The 23,877-nt window shown below is 52.0% G+C and overlaps 1 protein-coding gene across 1 annotated transcript in view; it reads left to right on the forward strand.

Annotated features, from left to right (window-relative positions):
• GNA13 (G protein subunit alpha 13) overlaps positions 1–8,819 on the forward strand; it is a 45,786-nt gene extending 36,967 nt beyond the window's left edge. Inside the window, exons 3-4 of the mRNA XM_075562132.1 lie at positions 811–861; positions 4,917–8,819. Coding sequence (XP_075418247.1) covers positions 811–861; positions 4,917–5,489 — 624 coding nt within the window. The 3' untranslated portion in view covers positions 5,490–8,819. The remainder of the gene's footprint in view (positions 1–810; positions 862–4,916) is intronic.
• The last annotated feature ends 15,058 nt before the right edge of the window (positions 8,820–23,877 follow it).

Below are 23,877 nucleotides of genomic sequence, written 5' to 3' on the forward strand. Positions count from 1 at the left end.
TCTTGATAATGACGGGGCCCCGAGACCACAAGGTTTGAACCCTGCAGCTTCAAGGCCTGGTGACTCAGAGCAGTGGTTCTGGCCATGACCTGAGGGCCCTGCCCCACCCGCACTTACCAGAGCCTGTGGAGGGAAGCAGGCCTGATGAAGGAACTGGGGATTTAGCCTCCCGAAGGGGGAGCGCAGTTCGTGATCAATTTCTAGTAGGGACCATGAAGAGAGAATTGGGAGGTGACTCTTCTTCAAGTGGGTCCCCGCCCATCTGCCTGTCCTCTGGCTAGACATGCCCTTTCAGGGAGGTCCTTCCAGACCACTGAGTTTATGGAATTACCTGGCACATGTGGAGAAACCAGGGACTCAGGAAGGCTGGTCCACCAAGGCAAGAATGCCTTTAGGAGACAGGTGGGCAGCAGCGCGAGGCAGGGCCAGCTCCTCTCTGCTTTGTCCCTAGTCTGCAGACAGTCGTCATCACTGTCTGTGCAGTCCCTGTGCCCGAGAGAAAACAGGACAAAGACGGATGCCCCTTCAGCCTGGGTCACAGCCTTGCGTTTGTCTCCCACCAGTGTCGCTCGGTCACGGGCATGTGCGGAGACTGCCCTTTTGAACTAGGTTTTCCAGAGTCAGCGTTTCAAGGCCAAGGCAGAGTTTTTATATGTTTGCAAAAGAATCCGCTCTTTAGTCTGAGATCGGTGACTAAGCAAATCTGTTTGGACTAAGTAGTCAACCAGACAGCCTTAATATAAACTGTTGTCGAAAAGTTCGCCTACTTCTAAGCCCTCACATCTACTCATTGTCTTGTTTTGTTTTTAGGGTGAATCCGTAAAATATTTCCTGGATAACTTGGATAAGCTTGGAGAACAAGTAAGTATTTTTTAGCAGAATGTTTTTGTGGGTGGCTATTTACAAGCAGTTACCAGGATAGTGATGTCTTTGTGGTAGGGCACCTTGTCAGTATTTGGGGAAATGGTCCTGTTAAGCTTTTAGGGGTTTTTTTGTTTGTTGTTGTTGTTTTATTTTTCAGACTGATCAGTAGATAAAGGTCTTGAATGACCCCAAAACCCTTTTTCAGTTTCCATCAGAGTGGGCCCTCCAATGCTCAGGCTGTGTATGCCCCCCAGGAATGCCCACCCAACTCAAGATGGAAAGCAAGCCACCTTCTCTGTCACCCTTCAGGGCCCCCCTTCTCTCCCCAAACATGGGAACAGTGCAATGGCCGGAAGGAGGCCACACTCGACGTCAGCATTTTCCAGGGTGATGCCCTTTGTGCAAACTGCCGGAAGGCTGGCTGGGTGAAAAAATAAAATAAAAATCAGTACTCATCCAGTACAATGGCATTCCATATTGTTGTATAAAAATCGTTTGTGGGAAAAGGAGATGACAAGATCCTGGGATTTTCACACACACACACCCCACCCCCCACCCCCATCCTTATGGCGTAGTAGAAGATGGGGCTTAACTCTCGTCCTCGGCCAAGCTACCCTGCGGAAATGCTGGAAAGCCACTGCCCTCCACGGGCGTGAGCCACGCCCCAGTGGTGTCCGCCTCCCCTCCAAGCAAACTTGAGTCTAGCACGGCCGCTTAACAGCTTCAAGATGGCCTTGGACTGTAGACACTTAGACAGTCAGAACTGAGTGGGGACGCACAGGGTGAAGCCCGCTGCAAGTAGGAATGCCGAGTCCTGGTGTGGCTCAGACAGGAGGGGAAGGGTCTTCTGGTTGCTGCCCCCTGTTAGGTTTGCTCGGTCTCTGCCCCTCTCTCAACCAGTGTGCTTGTTTCTGAGCCTCCGCCACCCCATCCCCGTTGAGCTCTCTGTCTGGTCTTGCTCAGTAGGTTTGAAGGCCTGTTTCATTATCGTGTTTCCATCTGGTCAACATCTAAACCTTCAGAAGGAGACAGAGGCCGAGTGGATGGATGCCTTAACAGAGCAACTCTAATTCTCTAGGAGTGGTTTCAGTGTTCTGATCTGAATCAGGCCAACTCGACCTTCTCTTCTGTTTCCCTCTCAGCGAGACCACCTCTGAGCCCCCATTCCAAGCAGGTCCTCACAGCCCGTGCCCTCAGCCCTGGCCTCTGCCTTCATGGCACTCAGGGAGCATCCAGGTCGTGACTTCAGTGTAGGCTTACTGGTCTTAGACCCACTTCTTCCCGTGAGGACTCCACCTCGCCAGTGTGACAGTGCCTGGCCTGCCATGCAGTAGCCGCGCCACAGAGTTTTGACACTGAAGCCTCTCTGGAGGCCACCTTCAGCTCAACAGTAGACTGGCTTATAAAAGAAGTCATGTACAGTCAACCCTGAGACCCAAGACCAACCTGTACCCAGAGGGGCAGCAGGGCAGAGCAGGGAGACTGGATCAGAGGAAACGGCACAAATAGAATGGGAAGGAAAAGGATGCTGACACACAGTCCCCCAACAGTTTGTGTTCAGACTGTTAGGTGGGGGCTGACTTGCTGTGGAAACTTTCACCTAAACACAATCAAAGATTTAAGTGAAAAAAAAAAAACTGCCCAGAGAGTTCCTATGACCTTTCACTCTGTTTCTCTAAAATGCAGCATCTTTTGTAATTATAACCCAAGTATCAAAGCTAATAAACTAACTTTGATAATCCCACCCCGCCTCCCAAAAATCTACAGCTTCTGAATGCGTGCCAGGCCCACTCCGGCCTATTCCCTGTGGCCGCATAGAGTACTGTGGGGAGAGCACACCTGAGGCCACGCACCTGTGGGAAACCAGTGGAGGAGGAAAACACACCTGCGTTGGAGTTTCTGGTTGGGGGAAAGGTTTTAGCACTGGACTCCGAACCAAAAGATAGGCAGTTCGAACCCTCCAAAAGATACCTTGGAAGAAATGCCTTGGAATCTGTTTCCAAAAGGTCACAGGCTTAGCCCTGTGGAAGGTAGTTCTTGGCACTCATGGGATTGCTGTGAATTGGAATCTATTCAGTGGCAACCAATTTGGTCTGGTCTGGTTTGATGCTCCACATAGCCTCACTTTGCGCTGCATCTCAGACAAGTACAGAGTAACGGCATGGCGTCTCCGTCTCTCTCCAGCAGCAGGGCCGCTGCACCCTAAGACCCTCGGGGTCTGAGACGGATCTGTGTGCTCTTGGCAGTCCGCAGCCGTTGGCTATTCTTGGTCAGCACCATAATTCACATGCATGTGAGGTGATTGAAATGCCTTAGTTGGCTCAGACCACAGCAGAGACGTCAGAGTGAGTGACATCTTTGCTCTGTGGCATTTAATGAGGTCTTGTACAGCGGATTCTCCAAAGACAATAGGGCATTTGACTTCTCTACTACTCCTTCCACGAGCTTTAGTTTGGATCCAAGCACGACAGAATCCTGGACAACGTTGGTTTCTCTGTGGTCTCTGTTCAGCAGGATGTTGTCTCCTCCAGGCCGCTTGTGAGGGTTTGGGTTTGCTGTGTGTTGACTTGTAATCCTTACAGAAGGCTGCAGCCCTTTCTCCTCAGCAAGGGCTTCCAGGCTGCTTAGCTTTCCGCAGCAGGGAGGTGACGTTTGCGTGTGACGGTTGTTAGTGAGCCTTCCTCCAGTTTGTGGGGCTCATGGCTCGGCATACAGATGGATGCGCAGTACAGAGCAAGGCCGGGGAGAGAAATCCTGCTGCTGGCGTGCTTGGGAAGCAGGCGGCACACGTGCCCCACATGTCGGTACCACCTGCCTAGAAAGCAGCTTGTCTGGGAGTGTCGGTGTCATTGAAATGTTCATAACCTTTGACTCTGTCATCTTATTCTTGGTTAGTTAGTCTCGGGAAATAGTCCAGAAGAAGGAAACTCACATGCAGTAGAACTTGAATTGCAGCAAAGAATCGGGAGCAAACACAGTCGTTGTGTTAGAAAGATGCTGGGCTGAGAAGAAAGAACGGACTACACGCACACAGACGTGTGCTGAGGGAGGAAGTAGCAGACACCTTCCATTTGTTCAGAACCTTACGGTTCACTGGTCCCCACAGCAAGGGCCTTGCTTGATTTTCCTCACACCACCCCAAGGCAGACTGGCCAGGTGTGGGCCCCACCCTTTCACAAGCGAAGCCCTGACAGTTAGTGCAAGTGACTGACTGACGTGTAGCTTGGAGTCCATCAGTAAGAGTGTTGTGGCCTGGGTCCAGCCCAGGGAGTGTGCCCTGAAATGAGCCTGGCTCACGGGCTGCAGAGGAAGCGCTGCTCCCCTGTGGGATGCAGCGCGGAAATCCGACTGGTATTGCAGGAGTGAGAAAATCACAGGAGCTGGACATTGGTGTGAATTTTTAAACTAGTTTTGAATGTATTTGTTTCATCTACCGTAGCATTTTATGGTCACGGTGTGTGTGTGTCAGGTTGGGTTGACTAGAGAGACAAATCCAGAGTCACTCGTGTGCAAGAGAGAGCTTTATCTCAAAGAGCAATTGCATATTGAGAAAACATCCCAGCCCAGTCCAGGCCAAGTCCATATGTCCCATACTAGTCCATAAATTCCTCTTCAGCCTCATGCAGCACATGCGCTGGTGCAGGTCTACACGTGACTCCTCCAGCTCCAGGGCTCTGGCTCCATCAGCGTGGCTCCATGTGGCTTGTCAGAGGGAAGGTGAAGGCAGAGAGTGTGTGTCCTGCCTTCAGAGAGGAAGTCCCCAGAGTCCTCACACTAAGGCCACGCCCACAAGGAGCCATCATCAGGCTGTGACCTGACTGACAGACTAGAATCCACCCCTTCACGCTTAATAACCTCAAGTTGACGCGAGATTATGTAACTCCCACACAATGGTAGTATTAGTATTGCTGCTTTAACCATTTCAGGAAATGTTCACAAGAGCATCCTGTGGGGCTATCCCTTCACTAGCCTCCTCCACCAATTGTAGTGCCTTAAAGCCTCCCACGCTCCCTTCTAATGGCAGAGACTAAGCTCCGGTTTGTCTTTTCCAGGACTACGTTCCATCCCAGCAAGACATCCTGCTTGCCAGAAGACCCACCAAAGGCATTCACGAGTACGACTTTGAAATTAAAAATGTTCCTTTCAAGATGGTTGATGTCGGGGGTCAAAGATCGGAGCGGAAGCGGTGGTTCGAGTGCTTTGACAGCGTGACGTCCATCCTGTTCCTTGTGTCCTCGAGTGAGTTCGACCAGGTGCTCATGGAAGACCGCCTCACCAACCGCCTCACGGAGTCGCTGAACATTTTTGAGACCATTGTCAACAACCGAGTCTTCAGCAACGTCTCCATCATCCTCTTCCTGAACAAGACAGACTTACTTGAGGAGAAAGTTCAGGTCGTGAGCATCAAAAACTACTTCCTAGAGTTTGAAGGGGACCCCCACTGCCTAAGAGACGTCCAAAAGTTCCTGGTGGAGTGTTTCCGGAACAAGCGCCGGGACCAGCAGCAGAAGCCTCTCTACCACCACTTCACCACGGCCATCAACACAGAGAACATCCGCCTGGTTTTCCGGGATGTGAAGGATACGATTCTTCATGACAACCTCAAGCAGCTCATGCTGCAGTGATGTACAGACAGACTTGCTAGTCAACACCCCTATTGTGTTTCCGATCGTCTTTGATTTGGTTTGTTGTTTGTTTTTTTAAACTAGCCGTTTACAACAGGAATTAGAGAAACCTTGATTCTATGTTTAGCTTCTGGGAAGTCTTGGTCCCTCTTGGTGTGGCATTGGGTTTGGGGCTGCAAGCTTCTGACTAACGCCCTGTCAGTTCTGCCAAAGGTCTGGAGGGGGCCCCTCACGATGACTTCGATTTGGGTCTGGTTGTACTTCCTTGGGAGTGGGGGGCTCGGGCTACGTGCCCACCCACCTTCCCAACCGAAGCCTCCCGTGGTGCCAAGCAGGAAAGCTGTCTTTCTGCTCCTTCCACGCCTGTCAGGACGAGGTGGTGGACAAGCAGAATGAGGAAGGTGGCGTTGGTCTGCCGTCCACACAGGAGTGGCCCTCTTTGCAGGGAGGGGCCCCTGGGCTGCAGTTTGGCCCAAGGAACAGCAGCATGTAGGTTTACATTGATGGAGCCTTCGTGGTTTAATCGCTCAGCAGTGATTGCGCGTTGGCAACGTCTGGTTTCTGACGTCGTTTACACGAGGGGTTCTGGTCTGATGATGTTGGGGTTCACACATGGTACGGGGCCGAGAAGCCAAGCAAATACCAGAGAGAGATAGTGTTGGGGGCCAACGCAGCGGGCGCCCGGCACCTCACGTTTGGCCCGTTCAGTTTCCCTGTCGCTAATGTGCCATACCCTGTAACCTGGCCACAGCAGCAACTGAGAACTGCCCGTGACTTGATGAGCCAAGCCTTCTGCCTCAACGTACCCTTTCCAGAATACTCAGGCAGGTGGAGCCTTTCCTGTTGCAAGTCGAGCTGTTTTCTTTCCCTCCCACTACTCCGGGCTGTGGCGCCCCGGGGTTTTCTCTTCCGTGGACCGTCCTGTGGGCTGTGCAGGCGCCATTACTCGTCTCCCAAAGACTCAACCTGGGGAGGGCCTGTCGGTGAAGTGCCCTTCCAGGGACGAGGAGTCATTTTTGTTGTTGCTCACACCTTATTTGAATTCCCTCCCCAATGTCCCGAGGTAGAGCGTGCCCGTGAAGCAGCTGGGCTTCGTGTCTGGTGGCAGACCCGCTCGGGTGGACGCAAACCATGTGAACAGCTGACTGGCAGCAGGGAAAAATCCGGGCTCGTAGGTTGGCACTCGAGTCCAAGTGGGATTCCGAGAGACAGGTGTTCGAAGTGGTGAGTGTGAAGAGCCGGGCAGCGGTCTTCCTGTCCCTGAAAGTTGTGATTATGACTGAGGTACCGCACAACTGGAGGGCCTCAGGGGTCCATTGGTGAGAAGACGGTGGCGAGGGGGAGGTTCCCTGATGGGCATGAGGGTGGGCCGCCCAGGTGAGCTAACCAAGGGTGGCAAGCCTCAGCACCCACCCCCACCACAGACTAGTAACTTCCCGTGTGTCCTGCCTGCGTGAGACACAGTCACAAACTTGCAGCCCACGCCGTGCTGCGGTGTACACGTGCAGTCTGCACATTGGAGTAATCGGGTGCTTCCTGCCCAAAAGAAGTCCTGGTTGAAAGTCCCATGGTAGTATCGCTGGCATACTCATGACCATCTCTGAGGATGCGCCCCGTAACAGCGGGCCTTTCGATGGGGACTCCAAGTCTAAGTGTAACCAGCAGTTACCCTGACCCGTCAAACATCATTTCAACCCCAGCGAAGGCTACAGCAAGTTCCCTATAGAAAGAGGAAATGTAGTCTCATGAAAATGACACTTAATATCACCAGTAGGAACTGGGAACCCCGCCATGTTCTCCAATTTGACTGTCGTCAGCAGCATCCAACACCAGACCGAGAGGGGCTGGTGACTAAGTGGTTGGTGTTTGCTAGCCTCTTCCTTGCTGTATAGGAGCCCTGGGGGCATAGTGGTCATGCATTTGGCTGCGACCTTCAAGGACAGCAGTTCGAAACCACCAGACCACCCTCTTCGGGAGAAAGATGAGGCTTTCTACTCCTGTAAAGTCTTGGAACCCCACGCAGGCTCCTCTCTCCCCTAGGCTGGCTGTGAGTCAGAATTGACTCCGTGGCGGCAAGGTTTTGGTCCTTGATGGATACGACATCTCAGTCAATATTCTTCTAGCAGCTTGTATCGATCGATACCCAGTAGAGCAGTGAGCTAGATTCCCTGGGAAGACTTCAGACCATGTTTCTATACTGTATTTTCAGAACAGTTGAAGGGAGTCAACTGCCGAGAGCTTGAACACTGGCTCCTTTTGAAGGACCGCTCTCTGGGGGAGGAGGTGGAATGGAGGTGGAGCTAGGAAAGGGTACTTGTCAGCCTCGCTTTGCTAGCCCCCCAGTGCCCCGCTCCCATTTCTAAAAAAGTAATAGAAATGTAATCTTCTTTTGGTGTGAGCAATTTTTCTACCTTTTCATGGTTCTGTTCTGGAATCTACTGTGCCTAATTCCATATGACATTCTGTTCTTAACACCTGTAGGCTTTCCCTTCCCTTTGAATTCTCAAGAAATACCCCCTCAAGTGTCTGCATTGACCTTGAAGAAGTTCATACCACACGGAGCTGCCTTACAAATCAGCAACACAAACCCAGGGCTTGGTTGTTTTTTTTGTTTTTGTTTTTTTGTTTAGGGGAGGTATGGTCCAAAGTTTTCTGAAGATCTAAATAATTCAAGGTATGTATCTGCCACTGAACTACTACTCTCTTTGGTAGCCTGACCTGTCACACTCTGCTAAATGTCAACTGCAGTCTCCGTTACCATTTTACTTTCGGGAAAGGGCCCTGCAGAGCAAGCGGCTGCAAGTGGAGGAGCGACACAATTTTGCCCGGTTTTGCTTTGTTCCAAGTCGCTCTGCAGGCTAATCCCCGAGGTGCCTGTTCGGTTGCCCGACGGTGTTTGCTGTGAGGTAGAACAAGGTAAAATTACCAAGTATTGATTTAAAGTCGATCAAAATCCCATGACTCTGTAGTTCTTTTTGTTAGCAAGAATGGGTAATTCAGCCTTACCTCTCAGAGTATACCCAGATACCTGTATTCATACTTTGGATAAGATGCGTGTTCAGCATTAATTCACATAATCCGGTTATGCCTTATTTATATGCTTTTATGTCCCAAACCCCCTCCCCTTTAAGGAGCCCTCAGATTGGTGCTTGCGTGCAGGATTCTCTCCACTGCAGCTGGTAGCCCTGTTCTTTGTGCATATGTCCTGAGAAGGCTAACAATCAGTGTTAACTCTGAATTTCCTGTTGGAATCCATGAAGTAATTAACCATGCCTGCACAGCCCAGGCTGCCATTTGTGACCAGCTCACTAATAAATGGAGAGAAAGCCATTCTGTTCCCTTTCATTGCTTCCATTCCGACCCGAGGGAGCCCCAAGAGAAAGACCGGGCTGGCTGTCTTCCCGCTTGGAAAGCCGGCTTCGCACTGGCTGCCCGGGCCCCTCCTTCCTGCCCCTTCAGCCTGTTCACTTACAGATGGCCCCTCCTACATAATGCTGCTTGACTGAAAGCACTGAGAGAGTATCGTGTTGTCAATGATAAGGATACAGGTTGGCCTCCCAGTCGCGCCCCCATGAGGACGGGAGCGGTTGTGTGAGTGGGCAGGTGTGTGTCTTCCTCCGAGAGAAAGCAAGTGGCCCAGGGACACACCCGTTGTGCTGTGGTACGAGGTTAGGGCTCAGTGAATCAGTGTGGAGGTCGAAGGGCCAGTCTGCATCCAAACCTTTCAGAGAAGGTGGCCTGGGCAGCTGTCTCAGGTACCAGCAAGCAGACAGAAGTGAGCCCGGGGCCTCAACGGCCACTTTGTAGGGACGATGCTTGTGCCACCGGGATTCCTGTGACTACCTGGATGTGAGGCGAACGTGGAAACACGTTGACCTTGTGGCCAGCAAGCCTCCCCTTTTGAGTTCAGATGCCAGAATTTTCCAGGAGCCTGGACGGTTTTCAGCGGACGCCTCAGATGGCGTTTCCAGGGCTGTAGAGATTTTGTGACTAGCCCACTGCCGTCGCTGACCCAGGTGGGGTTTTTTCAGGTGGGTGGAAGGCTTGTGGCATTCCCCGGCCGTAAACTCTGCTCCTGACTCCAAATGTGACTTAGCTTGTCTTTAGAAAGCGTGTCTGTGTCCGTTCTTGCCATTATAAGGGAGGACTTTGCCGCCAGTCGTGCCTACTTGATGGTACTGAGAGAAAAGGGAGGGGCCAAGTAGGCATTCATTCTGGGGAAGGTGCGGGAGGGCTTCCAAAAGCCCATGGGAACATGGGACTAAAATGAGAATGGAATTTCGCCAAGAACGGGTCAAAGCCCCTCTCTGTGCAAGCAACCACACCACTTACCTTTTCTTTACCTCTTACTTGAAAGCAGAAATCGCAAAAAATGTTTGAATGGCTCTTCTACGCTCCTTTGCTGTGGTGAGAGCTCGTTTACCCCAGAAGCCTTATCAGAAAACGTCCGTATCACAGCCTCGTTCTGCCCCAACAACGCAGGAGCTGTACTCGCTCTGTATTCAAGTATTGGGGTTAGGGTTTTTTTTTTTAATGCATATCTTTTTTATAACTTTCCAGGAACCAAGCACATTATCTGATACTGTAAATTTCTTTTCTGTCAGTGCTTTTAGTTCACGATTGGCAATAAATTATTTCTAAAGGAAGTCTAACAGTGCAAAGATGGTTGGATTTCACAAAACCCAAGTTTCTCGTTCATGAAGGCTTTTGTATATATTTTGCCTCTTGCTATTAATATTTGCTTTGTAAAAATTTACATTTAATAAACATTTATAAACTACTCAGTACGATGACATTATTTAACCTACCAGTTGGTTAAAGGTTCCATGTAAAGTAGATAGTTGGAAACTGTGGAAGCAAAAAATAAAAACCACACTCATCTAGACCCAGAGCTGTGTCTCAGCACCGACGCTGCCCGACAGTCATGAACTTGCCCTCACTAGAGATGGACATGTGGACTGGACCTCTGCCAAGAGATTTCACGAGACATTTCATCTGTTTTGGCGTGGGAACAGGAAAGGGGAACCATATGTCTTCCCCCTTCTGCTCCTTTTAGCCGCTGCATTAGTACGTCCTTGGCTAGCTTCATCCCTACAGAAATAGAGCCGCTCCATCCCTTGCCGTCGAGTGCAGTGTTCACAGAACACGGGTGGCCACGCACCAGCTTTTCATTTCAACTCGACAAACTGCAGAGATGACTTGCCAACACTCCACACCCCTTTGTAATAGTCCCTCCTGTTAACTTCTTGAATTCGTGTGCTCAGAACGCACTGCCATCGAGTCAGTGCCGACTCATGTCGACCCTGCAGGGCAGATTGGAGCTGCCCCTAGGGGCTTCTTAGACTGAGTTTTTTAGGAGTCGAGAGCCTCCTCTCCCAACCACAGACCGGCAGGTGGTTTTGAACTCGCTCTGAGGATAGAAGCCCAACACGTAACTACAGTGCCATGAGGATACCTGATGCTGTCCCATTTGCCGCAATGGGCCCAGAGGAGTCCCTGCTTTATTCAGGTTCCTTAGCTTGCTCCCCTGGGACCCCACATCCTGTCAAGGAATCTCAAGCCCTCGCCAGGCTTCTTAGGCCCCTCACCTCTTGACAGTTTCTCAGCCTGCCAGTGACCACTTAAGGGACACTGGCCTGATGCCCCCATGAGAGGATGTTTTTCTGGCAATCAGGTTGGGGGACCACAGCGCTAGTGTACAGCCACTAGCAGGGCATGTTGACCCCACCTCTTCCTGTAAGGAAGCTAGCAGGTTTGCGCCTTACCTGCCCCGCCCTCCCCCCCCCCCCACACACACACGTAAGAGGGGCATCCAGCGGCTTAATGCAGAACGGAACTGAAAGAGAAATGGGATTTTTTTCCATGAACTTTTGGAAGACCCTTCATATATGAAAGATGAGTGGGTCCTTCCCAACCCCTTATCCCTGCGGGAAAAAACCCAGGACTGTCCCTCCGGAGTGGGAGTTACAAAGCCAGGGGAGGGTCCTGGGGCCAGCAGGCTCCATGCTGGGCCACAGCCAAGCCTCTCTAGCAGAGCAGAAGCCTATTCGGAATGACGTTGACTGCTGCCCGCAGGAAAAAAAAATTGGTCTTTAAAGGCTTGAAGGAGAGACCAACATTCGTTTAGGCTATGGCCCCAACTGTTAAGTGTTGCACTACTAAACCGACAGGTGGGCAGTTCAAAGCCCTCCTCACCCCCAGAGAGGGCCCCTCTGAAGACAAACCTGCCAGTTTATCTACTTCCTCCCCCCCCCCCCCAAGAAGCCCAGCTTCAAAGCCAGTCGTGGGCGAGTCCTACTCCACAGGGGTGGTGGCCATGAGGTGTGATCAACAGGACAGCACTGGAGCAAGTTGAAAGCAAACCCACTTGAGTATTTGAATCCCCCAAACCAAGAAACCCCTTAAAAAGCGAGTTGCCATGGAGGAAGCACACCAGCCTGTGCCATCATGAGGTGTCGGCGGGATCGATTAACAGGCATCAGAAGACCTCAAAACAAAAACCCATACTGTTGAGAACAAGGAGGGCTAGGGATGAGTCAACCAGGGCCCTCAGGATAGTACCGATGAACCACACAGGCCCAGGCGGAGTTCCGTTCCGTTGTCCACCGGGTTGCTGTGGTCGGCACCGACGCTCAGGCACCCAGCAACCACCGCAGCGATGAGCTGGAATTGACTTGAAGACTGGCAGCCTCCTGGAGGCAAACACGGCCCTATTCATTCTAAGGAATTAGCCCAAACTCACGCTTTTATCTAGCCATGTGTTCTGGCACGGCCCTGGGATTGTTGGCAGAGGCCACTGCCTCCCTGTCACGTGTGTGTGTGTGTGTGTGTGTGTGTGTGTGTGTGTGTGTTTAGAGAAAAGATTGACTGATCTGTTCAATCAGAAGTCGGCTGGGAGGAGATTCTGCAGAGCCTCAAGAAGACCTGGGTCCATGGCATAGCAGGGCACCTGAAAGATGACCTGCATTTGCCCGGTGCCGCTGCATGTCACAAGAGTTCCTTTCTCTCCAGCCAGTCGTGGAGCCAAACCAGCTATTCACAGCAGCTGTGTGAAGCGCCCCTCTTTGCCACAAGAATACTGAGTGGTGTCAGGTCCAGAGTGAACATTTACCCTGAGAATACTGAGTGGTGTCGTGTCCAGAATGAACATTTACCCTGTGAATACTGAGTGGTGTCGTGTCCAGAATGAACATTTACCCAGAGAGGAAGAGGTGGCTGCTGGTTCTGCCCCCTGGGAAGGTGCACACACGCTAGGGAAACAGAGGCAGTGACGCCTGCCTCAGAATTGAACCTTCTTTGGCAGTGAACTCCAAGGCAGCTAGCAGCCCACCTCGTAACCAGTACGCCACAGCGTAAAAGGAGAATCCCTTCTGCCTAGGGGATAACGAACCTGTAGAACTAGCACAGCTATTGGAGACAGCCCACGGCCTTTCTTAAGTGACAAAGTGGTAATTCACTGGGCTCCTCACCGCCAGGTCAGCAGTCCAGAACCACCCGCTGCTAACTTGAGAAAAAGATACGACTTTCTACTTCCTAAAGAGTAAGTCTCCGAAACCCACAGGGGCAGCTCTACCCGGTCCTAGAGGATTGCTGTGAATCGGAAACAACTTAATGGCAGTGAGCTGGGTTTATTTATTTCTCTATCAAAGGCCTGTCTTAATGCACACGACACAGAATAGAGAGCTCAGATCTCCTTGTTTGGTCACAAGGCATTCAGGGGCTTGTGCCAAGTCCCCACTCCAGCCAGCCTCCCCTCCTGGCTTCCTTCCCCCCAACAAAATCCCAGTTGCTGTGGAATCAATACTGACTCATGCTTGCCCCCCAACCTCCCCACACCCTGTCAGACTAGAGGTGCTCTCCTTCGCAGGGTCTTCCATGGTTGAGTGTTTGGAACTAGATTTCCAGGCCGTTCTTCAGAGACCCTTCTGGTGGGACTCAAACCTCCAGCCTTTATCCACTGAGTGGGTTATGGTCCCCCAGGACTCTTCCCACTGGTCCTCCATGCCTCTGGTTCTCTAAGGAGAGCATATCGGATACTTCTGGGACTTGATGGATACAAACATGGGCTTTGTATAATTCAGGATAATCCCCTTGTTACGATCCTTCACTCGATCACATCTGCAAAGACCCTCCACTCCGCGCCCCCCGACCCTGGCAGGTCTCTTTGGGGGACTGCTTTTTAGCTATCACAGACAATGATGAAGGGACTGTCCTGGGCGTTGGGAGTGAGACCCTCCACTGCCTGGTTGCTCCCGAGATGGACATCCCCACCGCCTCTCTTCCCTACAGCACACACAGCCTCTTCCCTCCCAGCTCTCACTTCCTATTTCTGCCCACAATCCACATCATTCTCTCCATCACCCTGCTCAGAGCCATCTGTGACCTTCAAAGTCCTTCCCTACCCTGACGCTACCCCACCCACACTTCCTATTAATCACCAGCCACCCTTGCAGAAGGGGGACTTTGTCCATCACCTTCACTCACAGAGATGGAGCTGGGGCCCTCAAGAGAGGCGGGAACTTGGCCGCGTCCCAGGGGGATTCCATGGTCAGGCTGGTAACATTCTTCTGAGGATACTGCTCCTTTCACTCTTGATCTCCATCCTGCGGTCCCCTCAATGGCCCTGTCCTCATCTCCCCTTACTGGCCTCTGACCCACAGCCCTCTCACTGCCTTCACTTCTGTTGTCAGCTGCTCTCTAGTGTCCCCCCCCCATCCATCCCCTCACCCCGCCAGCTCATGGCGAGCCCATGTACTACAGGAGAGAATGTTGCCCAGTCCTGCTCCACCCTTGTGATGTGTTATGGATCGGACTATTGGGAGCCTTGCTGGTGTAGTGGTTACGCATCCGGCTGCGATCTTCAAGGTCAGCAGTTTGAAACCACCAGCCACTCTTTGGGAGAGAAGTGAGGCTTTCTACTTCTGCAGAGTGATAGTCTGGGAAATTCAGAAGCAGGCCTACCCTGTCATATAGGATGGCCACAAGGGGGAATTGACTTGATGACAGTGAGCTGTTGCTCTTTTTGGATTGGGTGTTGTGAGTCATGGGGTTTGCATTGGCTGGTATGGGGGAGCAGATTACCAGCCCTTTCTTCCTAGTGTCTCGCAGTCTGAAAGCTCCATTGAAACGTGCTCAATATCAGCCTCACCACCACCACCCGCTGCCGTGAGTCGATTCCAACTCCACAGTTCTGCATCAGGTTTTCCAGACGCTGAGTCGTCACGGGAGCAAGCGGCCTCATCACGTGCACACCTCCGCTGGCTGCCCATGAGGTGTCCTGACTAACCCACCCTCCCACTCGGAAGGCGGGCATTCTATGGTCCCCAACTTTTCTTATTTATTTGGCTCGGGTTGTCACTGCAGAAATAGCTTCAACGTCTCCCCACAACCTAGGGGCAAAGTCTACCCAGTCAGCAAACATGTACTGAGCATCCACTTAGGACTAGCTAGTGGGAAGGGGAGGCACATGGTGGTGCAGATGCAGGCCCTGCCTGAATGCCAGTCATCCGGCCACCGCCGGGGCCTGGCCTTCACGCTTCTCACTAGCTTTCCCACCCCACGAACACCCTTTGCTCCCACCGCCCTGTTCAATGAGCCTACTTCTGCCTGCCCCGGGGATGGTGGGTCTCCACTGAGTGGGCCCCTGAAGGCTGTGTCCCTGTCCCTGCTATGCAGCCTTCCCTGTGCCCCATTCACCCCTGAACATTGTCACCCCCCTCTTCACATATGCCAGCCCTCCTGGCCCTTGACTCTATCCTCTCCAGCCAGTGTCCAGCCCTGCTTTCTGTCCGAGGCTGAAAAAGGAGACCTGGCAGCTGCCTCTGCAGCCTCTGGAGTAAGTCCCACTCCATCCCCTGCCACCACCACTCCTGCTGCTGCCTGGAAGGTGGGGGCCTGTGAGTGGGCACCCCAGCTCGGTGCTCCCGACCCAGCCCCTCCAAGGCTAACTCCTTCAGTGCTACACTCCTGGGGAGACACAGCTGTGGCCGAACAGGACCAGCTCAATCCCCACAATAGGTTCTGAGAAACTTGCTCCACTGGGGGCTGCCCGCTCTCACCTGGGTTCTTGGGACACCAGGGGGGGCCTCCCTAGGAATACCATGCGGCCTCTCACAGGAGCACTCCTGAAGTTAGACTGGGCCTGGCCTTTTGTTTGGATCCAAAGAACCCGGCCAGCCGGACAGAACAGATTCCTGACATCTCCTAAGCATTTTGACTTATTTCATTGCCTGCAAACTCCGCAGAGACTTGTGGGCAGGTGCCTTCCAGTCAGTTCTGGCAGAAAGACCCTCATGCAACCGAAGGAAACACTACCCAGGCCCGTGCCCGCCCCACAAGTGCCACGTTTGAGCTCATTGGTACAGGCACTGCGTCCGTCCACCAAAGCGGCCTTCTTTCACGCTGGCCATCACTGTGACCAAGCGTGAGTAAAATGTCCCTCCTGGTAACCTGGCCAAAGTCCATGAGCCAAGGTCTCAGCCTCCTAGCTTCTAAAGAACATCCTGGCTGTACTTCTTCGAAGACACACTGGTTAGTCCTTCTGGCAGGCCCTGATATTTTCAGTATTCCTTATCTAAATGAGTCAAATGCATCCAGTCTTCCCTGGTCTGCCTTAGGCTCTCGCATAGGTATGAGATGATTGAAAAGACCACGCACTGCTCAAAGGGACCTTTGTGCTTTGGAGCCCTAAGAGAGAGCATTTGGAGTATTTCCCCAACGCAACAGAAGCCGTTTCACTCCCTGAACGCCCTTTTCATAGGTGTCGCTTCGGAATCCCAGTAAAATTATGTCCCTGACAACTTCACTATTTTCGGTTTATTATGATGTTGTTTATTGATCAGGTGTGAGGATTTCTGGTTTCTTCATGTTAAGATAGGGGAGAAGGACAAAGCTTTCCACTTCAGTAAAGAGTTCAAATCTGCGAAACCCACAAGGGCAGTTCTACCCTGTCCTAGAGGGTCCTGATGCGTCAGCCTGGACTCGATGGCAGGGAGTTTGGTACCTAATGTGAAGCTGTCATCTGTGATCATCAGTGCTGTGGGTCTGCTTCCCTTCAACAGGCAAGGTCCTGTCCCCTATCTGCATCTCACAAGTTGTTGATGAGTCTTCTCTAGGCCTGGTGCCACGTTCTTCTTCGTCTTATAGTCCTGCTTCTCTGAGGATATGCTCAGCGTATGGTGAAAACACGCAACCTTGATGAAAACTTTTCCTGACTTGAAACCACGCAGTAGCATCCCCTCGTTCTGTTCAAATGACTGGCTGCCTCTGGTCTACCCAGAGGTTCTGCACACGATCCTTTGCTCAGTCAGTTAAACCCAAGCATTCTCTGCTTTCAGCCAAGATCCATCTCACATCGCCAACGATAGTCTTCATCCACCTCTTCTGAATCTACTACCTTGAATTTCGGACCACTTTCTGTCAATGTACTGCTGCAACCACGTCTCCAAGTACCTTCAGCAAAATTTTACTTGTGTGTGATAGTGGTACGATTTGACGATTTCTGCGTTCTGTTGGGTCGCCTTTCTTTAGATCATGCACAAATATGGATCTCTTCCAATCGGTAAGTCAGATAGCTGTCTTCCAAATCTCTCGCCATAGACTGGTGACTGCTCCTCCCGTTGCATTGGCTGAAACGTCTTAATGGTACTGCATCACTTATTGAGACTTGGTTTTCAACAATTGGACTTCTTCCTTCTCTGCCATCGGTTCGTACCCGTGTGACTTCTTGCTATGGCACCTGATGGTAATTGCTCTCAGTCCTGTGTGCCAGGAGTTTAAGGAGAGCCCAACAAGGGTGATCTGTCTCTGTTGGCACAGCAACAACAAGGTGGCACTTCCACGCCTCTGTCTGTCCTCTCGTTACTTCCTCTCAGAAGTGTGGGGACTGGCTGGAAAATTCCACCCAGGGCCCTAAGTCTGACTTACACCTGGTTCTCTGCAGAGCTCCGGGACCTCCCCAACTCTAAGTGGCCCCACCAGCAGGGAGGCCGGCTTTTTAGGTGATGGCTCTGGGCTCCAAGGGGAAATGGGCAATTTGTAGGAGTTGGTGAAAGCATTGGCCTGACGCTGAGACCAGTCCCTTCTGTCTCATTCTATCATTTTAACCAGCCCAGATCCAGGGGAGAGGGATGCCTGGGTTACTGAGCCCCACCAGGGCCACCGAGCAGTCCATACAGACCTCAGAGCCATCTCAGGTTCCCTCCCTGAGCACCACAATGGAGTGAGCCTCGCAGTTGAGTGAGTCACACGGGAACATCCGGGTTTCCCAGTACATACATACTCATGGGGCCCGTGAGGGCCACGGGCCACCAGACTGGTTACAAATTGGCTTCTCAAGCCTGTGGGTTTGAGCTTGCTTGACTTTGCATGTTGAGCCCTCTGAGGACAACGATTCAATAACACGGCATTGGGGCTTGTCTCAACTGGACCACTCGCTTCCAAGGGCGCTTGGACAGGATGGGGCTGGCCAGTTCTTAAGGGCTCATCCCGCAGGTTCATGTTTTCTCTTCCAGGATTTCTGATGCTGTCAATCGCACTCCCCATTTTTTCGGGCGTAAGAGCTGAGGACTAGAAAGAGACATTTATTGAGTCCCTACAGGGTTCAAATAGTGAATGCCCTTGGCTGCTACCTGAAAGGCTGGGAGTTCAAGTTCAGCCAGAAGTTCTTCCAAGGAAAGGCCCGGTAATGGATTTCCCAAAAGTCAGCCATTGAACGCCCAGTGGAGCCCAGTGCTACTCTAACATGCCTGAGGTCACCGTGAATCGGGACGATTCCCCGGCCGCAGGGGGTGTTTGTTTTTCCATGGCATTAATTGAGTCTCTAACATATATTTATGAGGCCTGGTGGTGCTGTGAGTTCAGCATTGGGTCGGTGGTTCAAATCCACCAGCCTCTCCTTGGGAGAAAGCTGAGGCTGTCTGCTTCTGTAGAACTTGACAGCCTTGGAAACCCTAAAAAGAAATTCTACTGTCTTACAGAGTTTCTCAGGAGCTCTAGTGGCGCAGTGGTTAGGGTGTTGGGCTGCGATCTTCATGGTCAACAGTTCGAAATCACCAGCAGCTCTGCAGGAGAAAGACTGGGTTTTCTACTCCTGTAAAGTTACAGACTTTTTTTTTGGTGGTGGTAGTTTATGGTGTTGCTGTTCGTTGAAATTGACTTGGGGGCAATGGGCTCGGTTTGTTCGTTTGCTTGTTTCTGGTAATACAGAGTGACAGCAACCCTCTCTGGCTGAGCTGCAGTGGTAAAGACATCGACTTCACAGGCCTGAGTCCTCTCCACGCCCCCACAGCGTGTGAGTGTCGTGGGGAGCATGTGTACCCATCCTCCAGACCCAGAGGTCCAGCGAGAAAAGCTTTCTTTGTTTTCTTTTTTTAATTAATCATTTTATTGGGGGGCTCTTATGAATCTTATAACAATCCATCATTCAATAGTATTTTTAAAAATCATTTTATTGGAGGCTTGTACAACTCTTATCACAAGCCATACATTGGGTTGAATCAGGCGTGTTTGTACATATGTTGCCCTCATTCTTTTCTAGGCATTTACTTTCCATCGAACCCTTGGTATCAGCTCTTTTTTATTTCTCCCCTCCCCTCCCTTCACAACCCCAATAAATTGAACATTGCTATTAGTTTCATCTCTCTTCCCCCTGTAGAGGGCTGTATGGTTATGCGTCGATCATTGCGATCGATTTCCATTCAATAGTATTAAGCACCCTTGGACGTAGGTTGCCAACAACATTTCCCAAACAATGTCTTTCTACTGGGGTCCTTGGTCTCAGCTCCTCTTTTTTTTTTTTTTTGTCCCCTCCCTCCCTGCCCTCCCACCGGTGCGAAGAGCTTTCAATCTTAGCAAACACGTCTGACAATTCAGAAAACAAAACTCAAGGAGACTCCCGATAAGAAATCCAAACACGAAGGAGGAAGAAGCGGCCGCTCCTGAGAGGAAGCAGCGTCAGTCATCCCGCCTCCCCCCCTTCCCCCGCTTGTGCGCTTGTGCTGTGGGAGCAGGGAACGTGCTGGGATCGCCCTTGAAAACGGTCTGCCCCGCTCTCTGCACCGGCTCCGGGGTCAATCGAGGCGTGTGTTGGGACAGGCTGCAGGAGGTCCTCTATGCCCTGAAGTCACCCTTCTTTTCTGTCCCACAGGGACACCGGGAGTCGCAATCCACGCGATGGCAGTGAGTTTGGAGAGCCCCTGCAGAAAGGAGCCCTGGTGGGGAAGCCATTAAAGAACACGACTGCCTACCGGAAGGTTGGTGGTTTGAACCCACCAACTGCTCCATGGGAGAAAGATGTGCCAGACGGCATCCAAGATGACAGCCAAGGAGGGAGTTCCACTTGGTCCTATTGGGAATTGCCTCGATGGCACCCAACAGTAATATGTGTACATTTAAACACACACACCTGTGTGTGTGATCTCTAAATCATCCACTGGCCCGTCCCAGGTCCAGGGAGTGAAGGAAGCCACCTCCTGTGACTCATGCCAACATGCGCGCATTTCCATAATGAGAACCTGTGACCAACATGTCCAACCACGAGGACCCATCACACGTCTTTGTCGTGAGCACCCGGTGCTTTGCAGCTGACAGCGTGCTAAGACGTCAGAGCGCTGTCCCCACCCCCGACCTGCGGTTCCCCCGGTGGCCCTGCCTTGTGACGCCGCCGAGGAGGTGTGTGGTAAAGGAGCTTTCTTGTGGTGTTGGATCTTCTCAAAAACCCTGCAGGTAGAAGTTCTGACTGGCCCATTTTGTGGATAACCACACGGGAGTCTCAGAGGGTTAACGTTTCTGGGCCAGGATGGTGCATCAAGAAAATGGGGCTTCAACTTGAACCCCAAGTCCACTGGGGATAGAGTCTTTGTGTCCCCACACTGGTGGCCAGGCCAGAGCCTCTGGAATACTGTGAAATAGGTCGGTTTCTACAGAGCCCCTGGTCCAACCAAATCACAATGACCAGCAGGGCCTCTTCTCAGGGAGTCCAGTAGGTGCCTGAGGGGCTGACCCAGGCCACTGAGCACCTCTGAAAGAACAGTGACCCAGAAGCGCCAGGAGAGCTTCCAGGAGCAGGGCACGCGGGGTGTCAGATGGCAGGACGATAGTCCTGACAAACGGGCTGTGTTTTGTGACTTTGTGCCCCGGGACATGCTGCTCCCTCAGCCAAGACCGTCCTGCCCCGGCTTGTTGGACTGGTCAGCCCAAACGCTTTTTTTTCCCCTTTCCTTCTCTGTCTCTCTGCAATGGAAAGATCATTATTGTTTAAAACATAATAGAGTCTTTTGTAAAAACAAAAACAACGCATTTTTCAAAAGGAAGATTCAACCTTCTCCCACCCGGCCCCGGCGGAGCGAACTTCAAGCAACATTAGTTCAGAAAATAGAATCATGCTGTGTCCTGGGAATCTTCAGCTTGACTTACTCTAAGCGCTGGACTACTGACGACAAGGTGGGCCTTGGGAACCTGCCAGCTGCTCTGGGGGAGAAGGCGGGCACCCCAGGAGGGGCTGGGGGCAGGTCTACTGGGTTCTATGGGGTCGCTGAGCTGGAATGGATGGCAGACAACAACCCACATACTGAGGGAAGTTCTGGGTGGGGCAAACTGTTAAACACACTCATCTACAAGCTGAGAGGTTGGGAGTTCAGGTCCACCCAGAGATGCCTTGGACAAGTGACCTGGGGATGGACTTGGCGATGAATCAGCCACTGAACACCCCATGGGGAGCAGTGTCACTCCGACACACGGAGCTGCCATGAGTCAGAATCAACTCCAAAGGGACTGGGTTGCTGGTTTACGGAACCAAACCAAACTCACTGCCCTTGAGTGTCTGCTGACGCACGGTGCCCGTCGGACAATGTAGAGCCGCCCCCGGTGGGTTTCTGAGACTGAAAGCCTCATTTCTGCTTTGGAGCAGCTGTTGCTTTCAAACTGCTGACCTTGTGGTCTGAAGCCCAACGCATAACCCCCCCCACCCCCAACCAGGCCTGATTTTAACACATAGCTATCAGTGCGGTGTGGGGGTGACGCGTCGGGCTGCAGGCCACGAGGTCAGCAGTTGGACAACACCAGCCTCTCTGAGGGAGAAAGATGAGGCTTCCCATCCCTGTAAAGTCTTAGAAACCCACAGAGGCAGCTCTGCCCTGCCCGACAGAGGCGCTGTCTGCTCCATAAAGATTGTGCCCGGGAAAACCTCTATGGGAAATAGCTGAGTCGGGATGGACTTGGTCGCAGTGGGTTTGGACTTCCTCTTCCCATTTCCTGCACCACTCTGGCCACTTTCTTTCTTTGTTTTTTCACTTGCCACTTTCTATCATTACTTGCCCTCCTTCAAAGGGCTGCTGGTCCCTCCCGGCCTCATGGACTCTCTCTTTAAGTCTGCAACTGCTGGGAGTCACAGATGTTTGGTTGTAGGCTGACTTGGGATGTGAGTTTGAGGTGTGGCATCCATGGCTCCTGGGTCTTGCAGCTCCTCCCACCCCCCGTCCCCCCAGATAGAACTCTGTATGTGGCCCAGCCTGGTCAAACCCAAGATGTCCACTTGTGGGGAAGAAGCCTTGAGGGACGTACAGGGGCAAGGAGGTGTGCCCAGCTTCAGCTGGGAAGCCCTGGGCAGCCCTGCTGGCGGGCGTCCACGTCTGTCCACCGGCTGGCTCCCTGAGGCCACCTGGCCAGAAGGAAGTTGGCTTCTTGGGGCAGCGGCCATCTCCTCCCCTGCAGCGTCAGAGCGGATGCGGGGTGTCTTCAGTGTTTCCATCAGGGTCACTGAGTGCGTGGGTCGCCCTGCGGTGTTCGCTTCGTGCGGCGACATTTCCTCTTTCATTTGTGTGTTGAATCCAGGCGTGTCCCTCCCCTTGGGGGCTGTAAAAGGGGAAGGAGGAAGGAAAACTGAAAACTTCAGGCTGAGCTGCAGCTCAGGAGATCATGCTGTCACACACACCGGACAAATCATGGCCTCCTCCCGTGGTCAGACACCACCTGACCCGCCGGGCTTTTCCCTACCCGCATGCAAATGGCCCAGCCTAAATGCCGCAGCGGGTCCTTGCACCCCTGGCTCCTGTGGTAAAGAAGGCATCAGGTGAAGCCCTCTTGGCTGCGAGCCAAAAGGTCAGTGGTTAGACCCTACCAGCTGCGTGGCATTCGGTGTGCTTTCGTAAAAGAGTACAGCCCTGCAAAGCCCACGGGGGCGATTCTGTGTTTACTAGGATCGGGATCAAGTCACCAACAGTGGGTATGTAAAATTTGTATAATTTTTTCCCTACATCTGTGCCTATATGTGTGACGTGTGTGTTACAAATATATGTAGATACATAATCGGTTTATGATCGCTTTTGGAAACTGCCTGAGGCATAGAAAAAAAGTCGCCTGACAAGACATCAAAGAGCTGCAAAAGAAGCCACAAGACCAAGGACCTTAGTGACGGCTTAGCAATTTGGAGCATGATTGATGATAAGCATCTATTTGCTGCACTAAGTCAAAGCAGAACTGTAACATTTTGTTTGTTCCCGGAAACAGTCACTAAAGTCACAAATCATAAATAATAAAAGGCATAAGGGGGAAACAATCCTCTTTTAAGTTAATGGACTCAGAGATGTCTTGCTTTTCATTTTGGCTAATGGCTTCTCTCCCAAGGCATAGCTGGAGTTGGCCCATTACAGGCAAAATCTAGCCTCGGTTTCCAGGCAAGACAGGGTCCAAGAGATCACTTAAAAGTTGGTGGTTTGGAATGCAGACGCAGGCTGGCTTCTCCGGGTGCTGGCCCAGCGCTCCTCCCCCTCCCACAGTTCCTGAGCCCAGTGTTTGGGGTCATGGAGCTCTGTGGGGCTGGAGGCCCAGGACAGTCAGCTCTGACTCCTCTGCGTGCAGACTCCATTCTGAGCACAACTGAAGGAGAACTTACGTTTCCTTCTTGCACCTCCTTTTTGGCTTCCAGATCCTAGAGTCCCCCGTCTCCTGGCTTGTAGCACCCACTCACAACCTGCCTTACATCCCTGGGCTGCTCTTCCACCACAGAACTTCAGGACCAGAGTGGCTGGGTTCAGAATTTGCACACCCTCAGCCTCCTTATGGCACTGGGCTTCCAAATCACTGGCACCGTTGCAAGAAAATGTTTCCTTGGAGGAAAGGTCACAGCCCCAGAGAAAGAGCTTCCAGTTACAACTTTACAGCAAGTCTTGAAATTACGTTTGGAGAACCTGGTGCTGCTCGAGCATGCGGGTGATGTGTCAGTACTCTCCACTAGAACCTCCGAGGACACACAGAGCAGATGCCGTGTTAGCCGCAGGATGGAAGCACTGGTTCAGGCCAGCGTGATGGGCCCTGTCACAGAACAATGGATTCTGGGATTCCAAGATCAGGAAAGCAGATAGTGGTGTGAGGGGCTGAGTTCAGTGGGAAA

The sequence above is a fragment of the Tenrec ecaudatus genome, chromosome 10 (genome assembly GCF_050624435.1).
Source record: "Tenrec ecaudatus isolate mTenEca1 chromosome 10, mTenEca1.hap1, whole genome shotgun sequence".
NCBI lineage: Eukaryota > Metazoa > Chordata > Mammalia > Afrosoricida > Tenrecidae > Tenrec > Tenrec ecaudatus.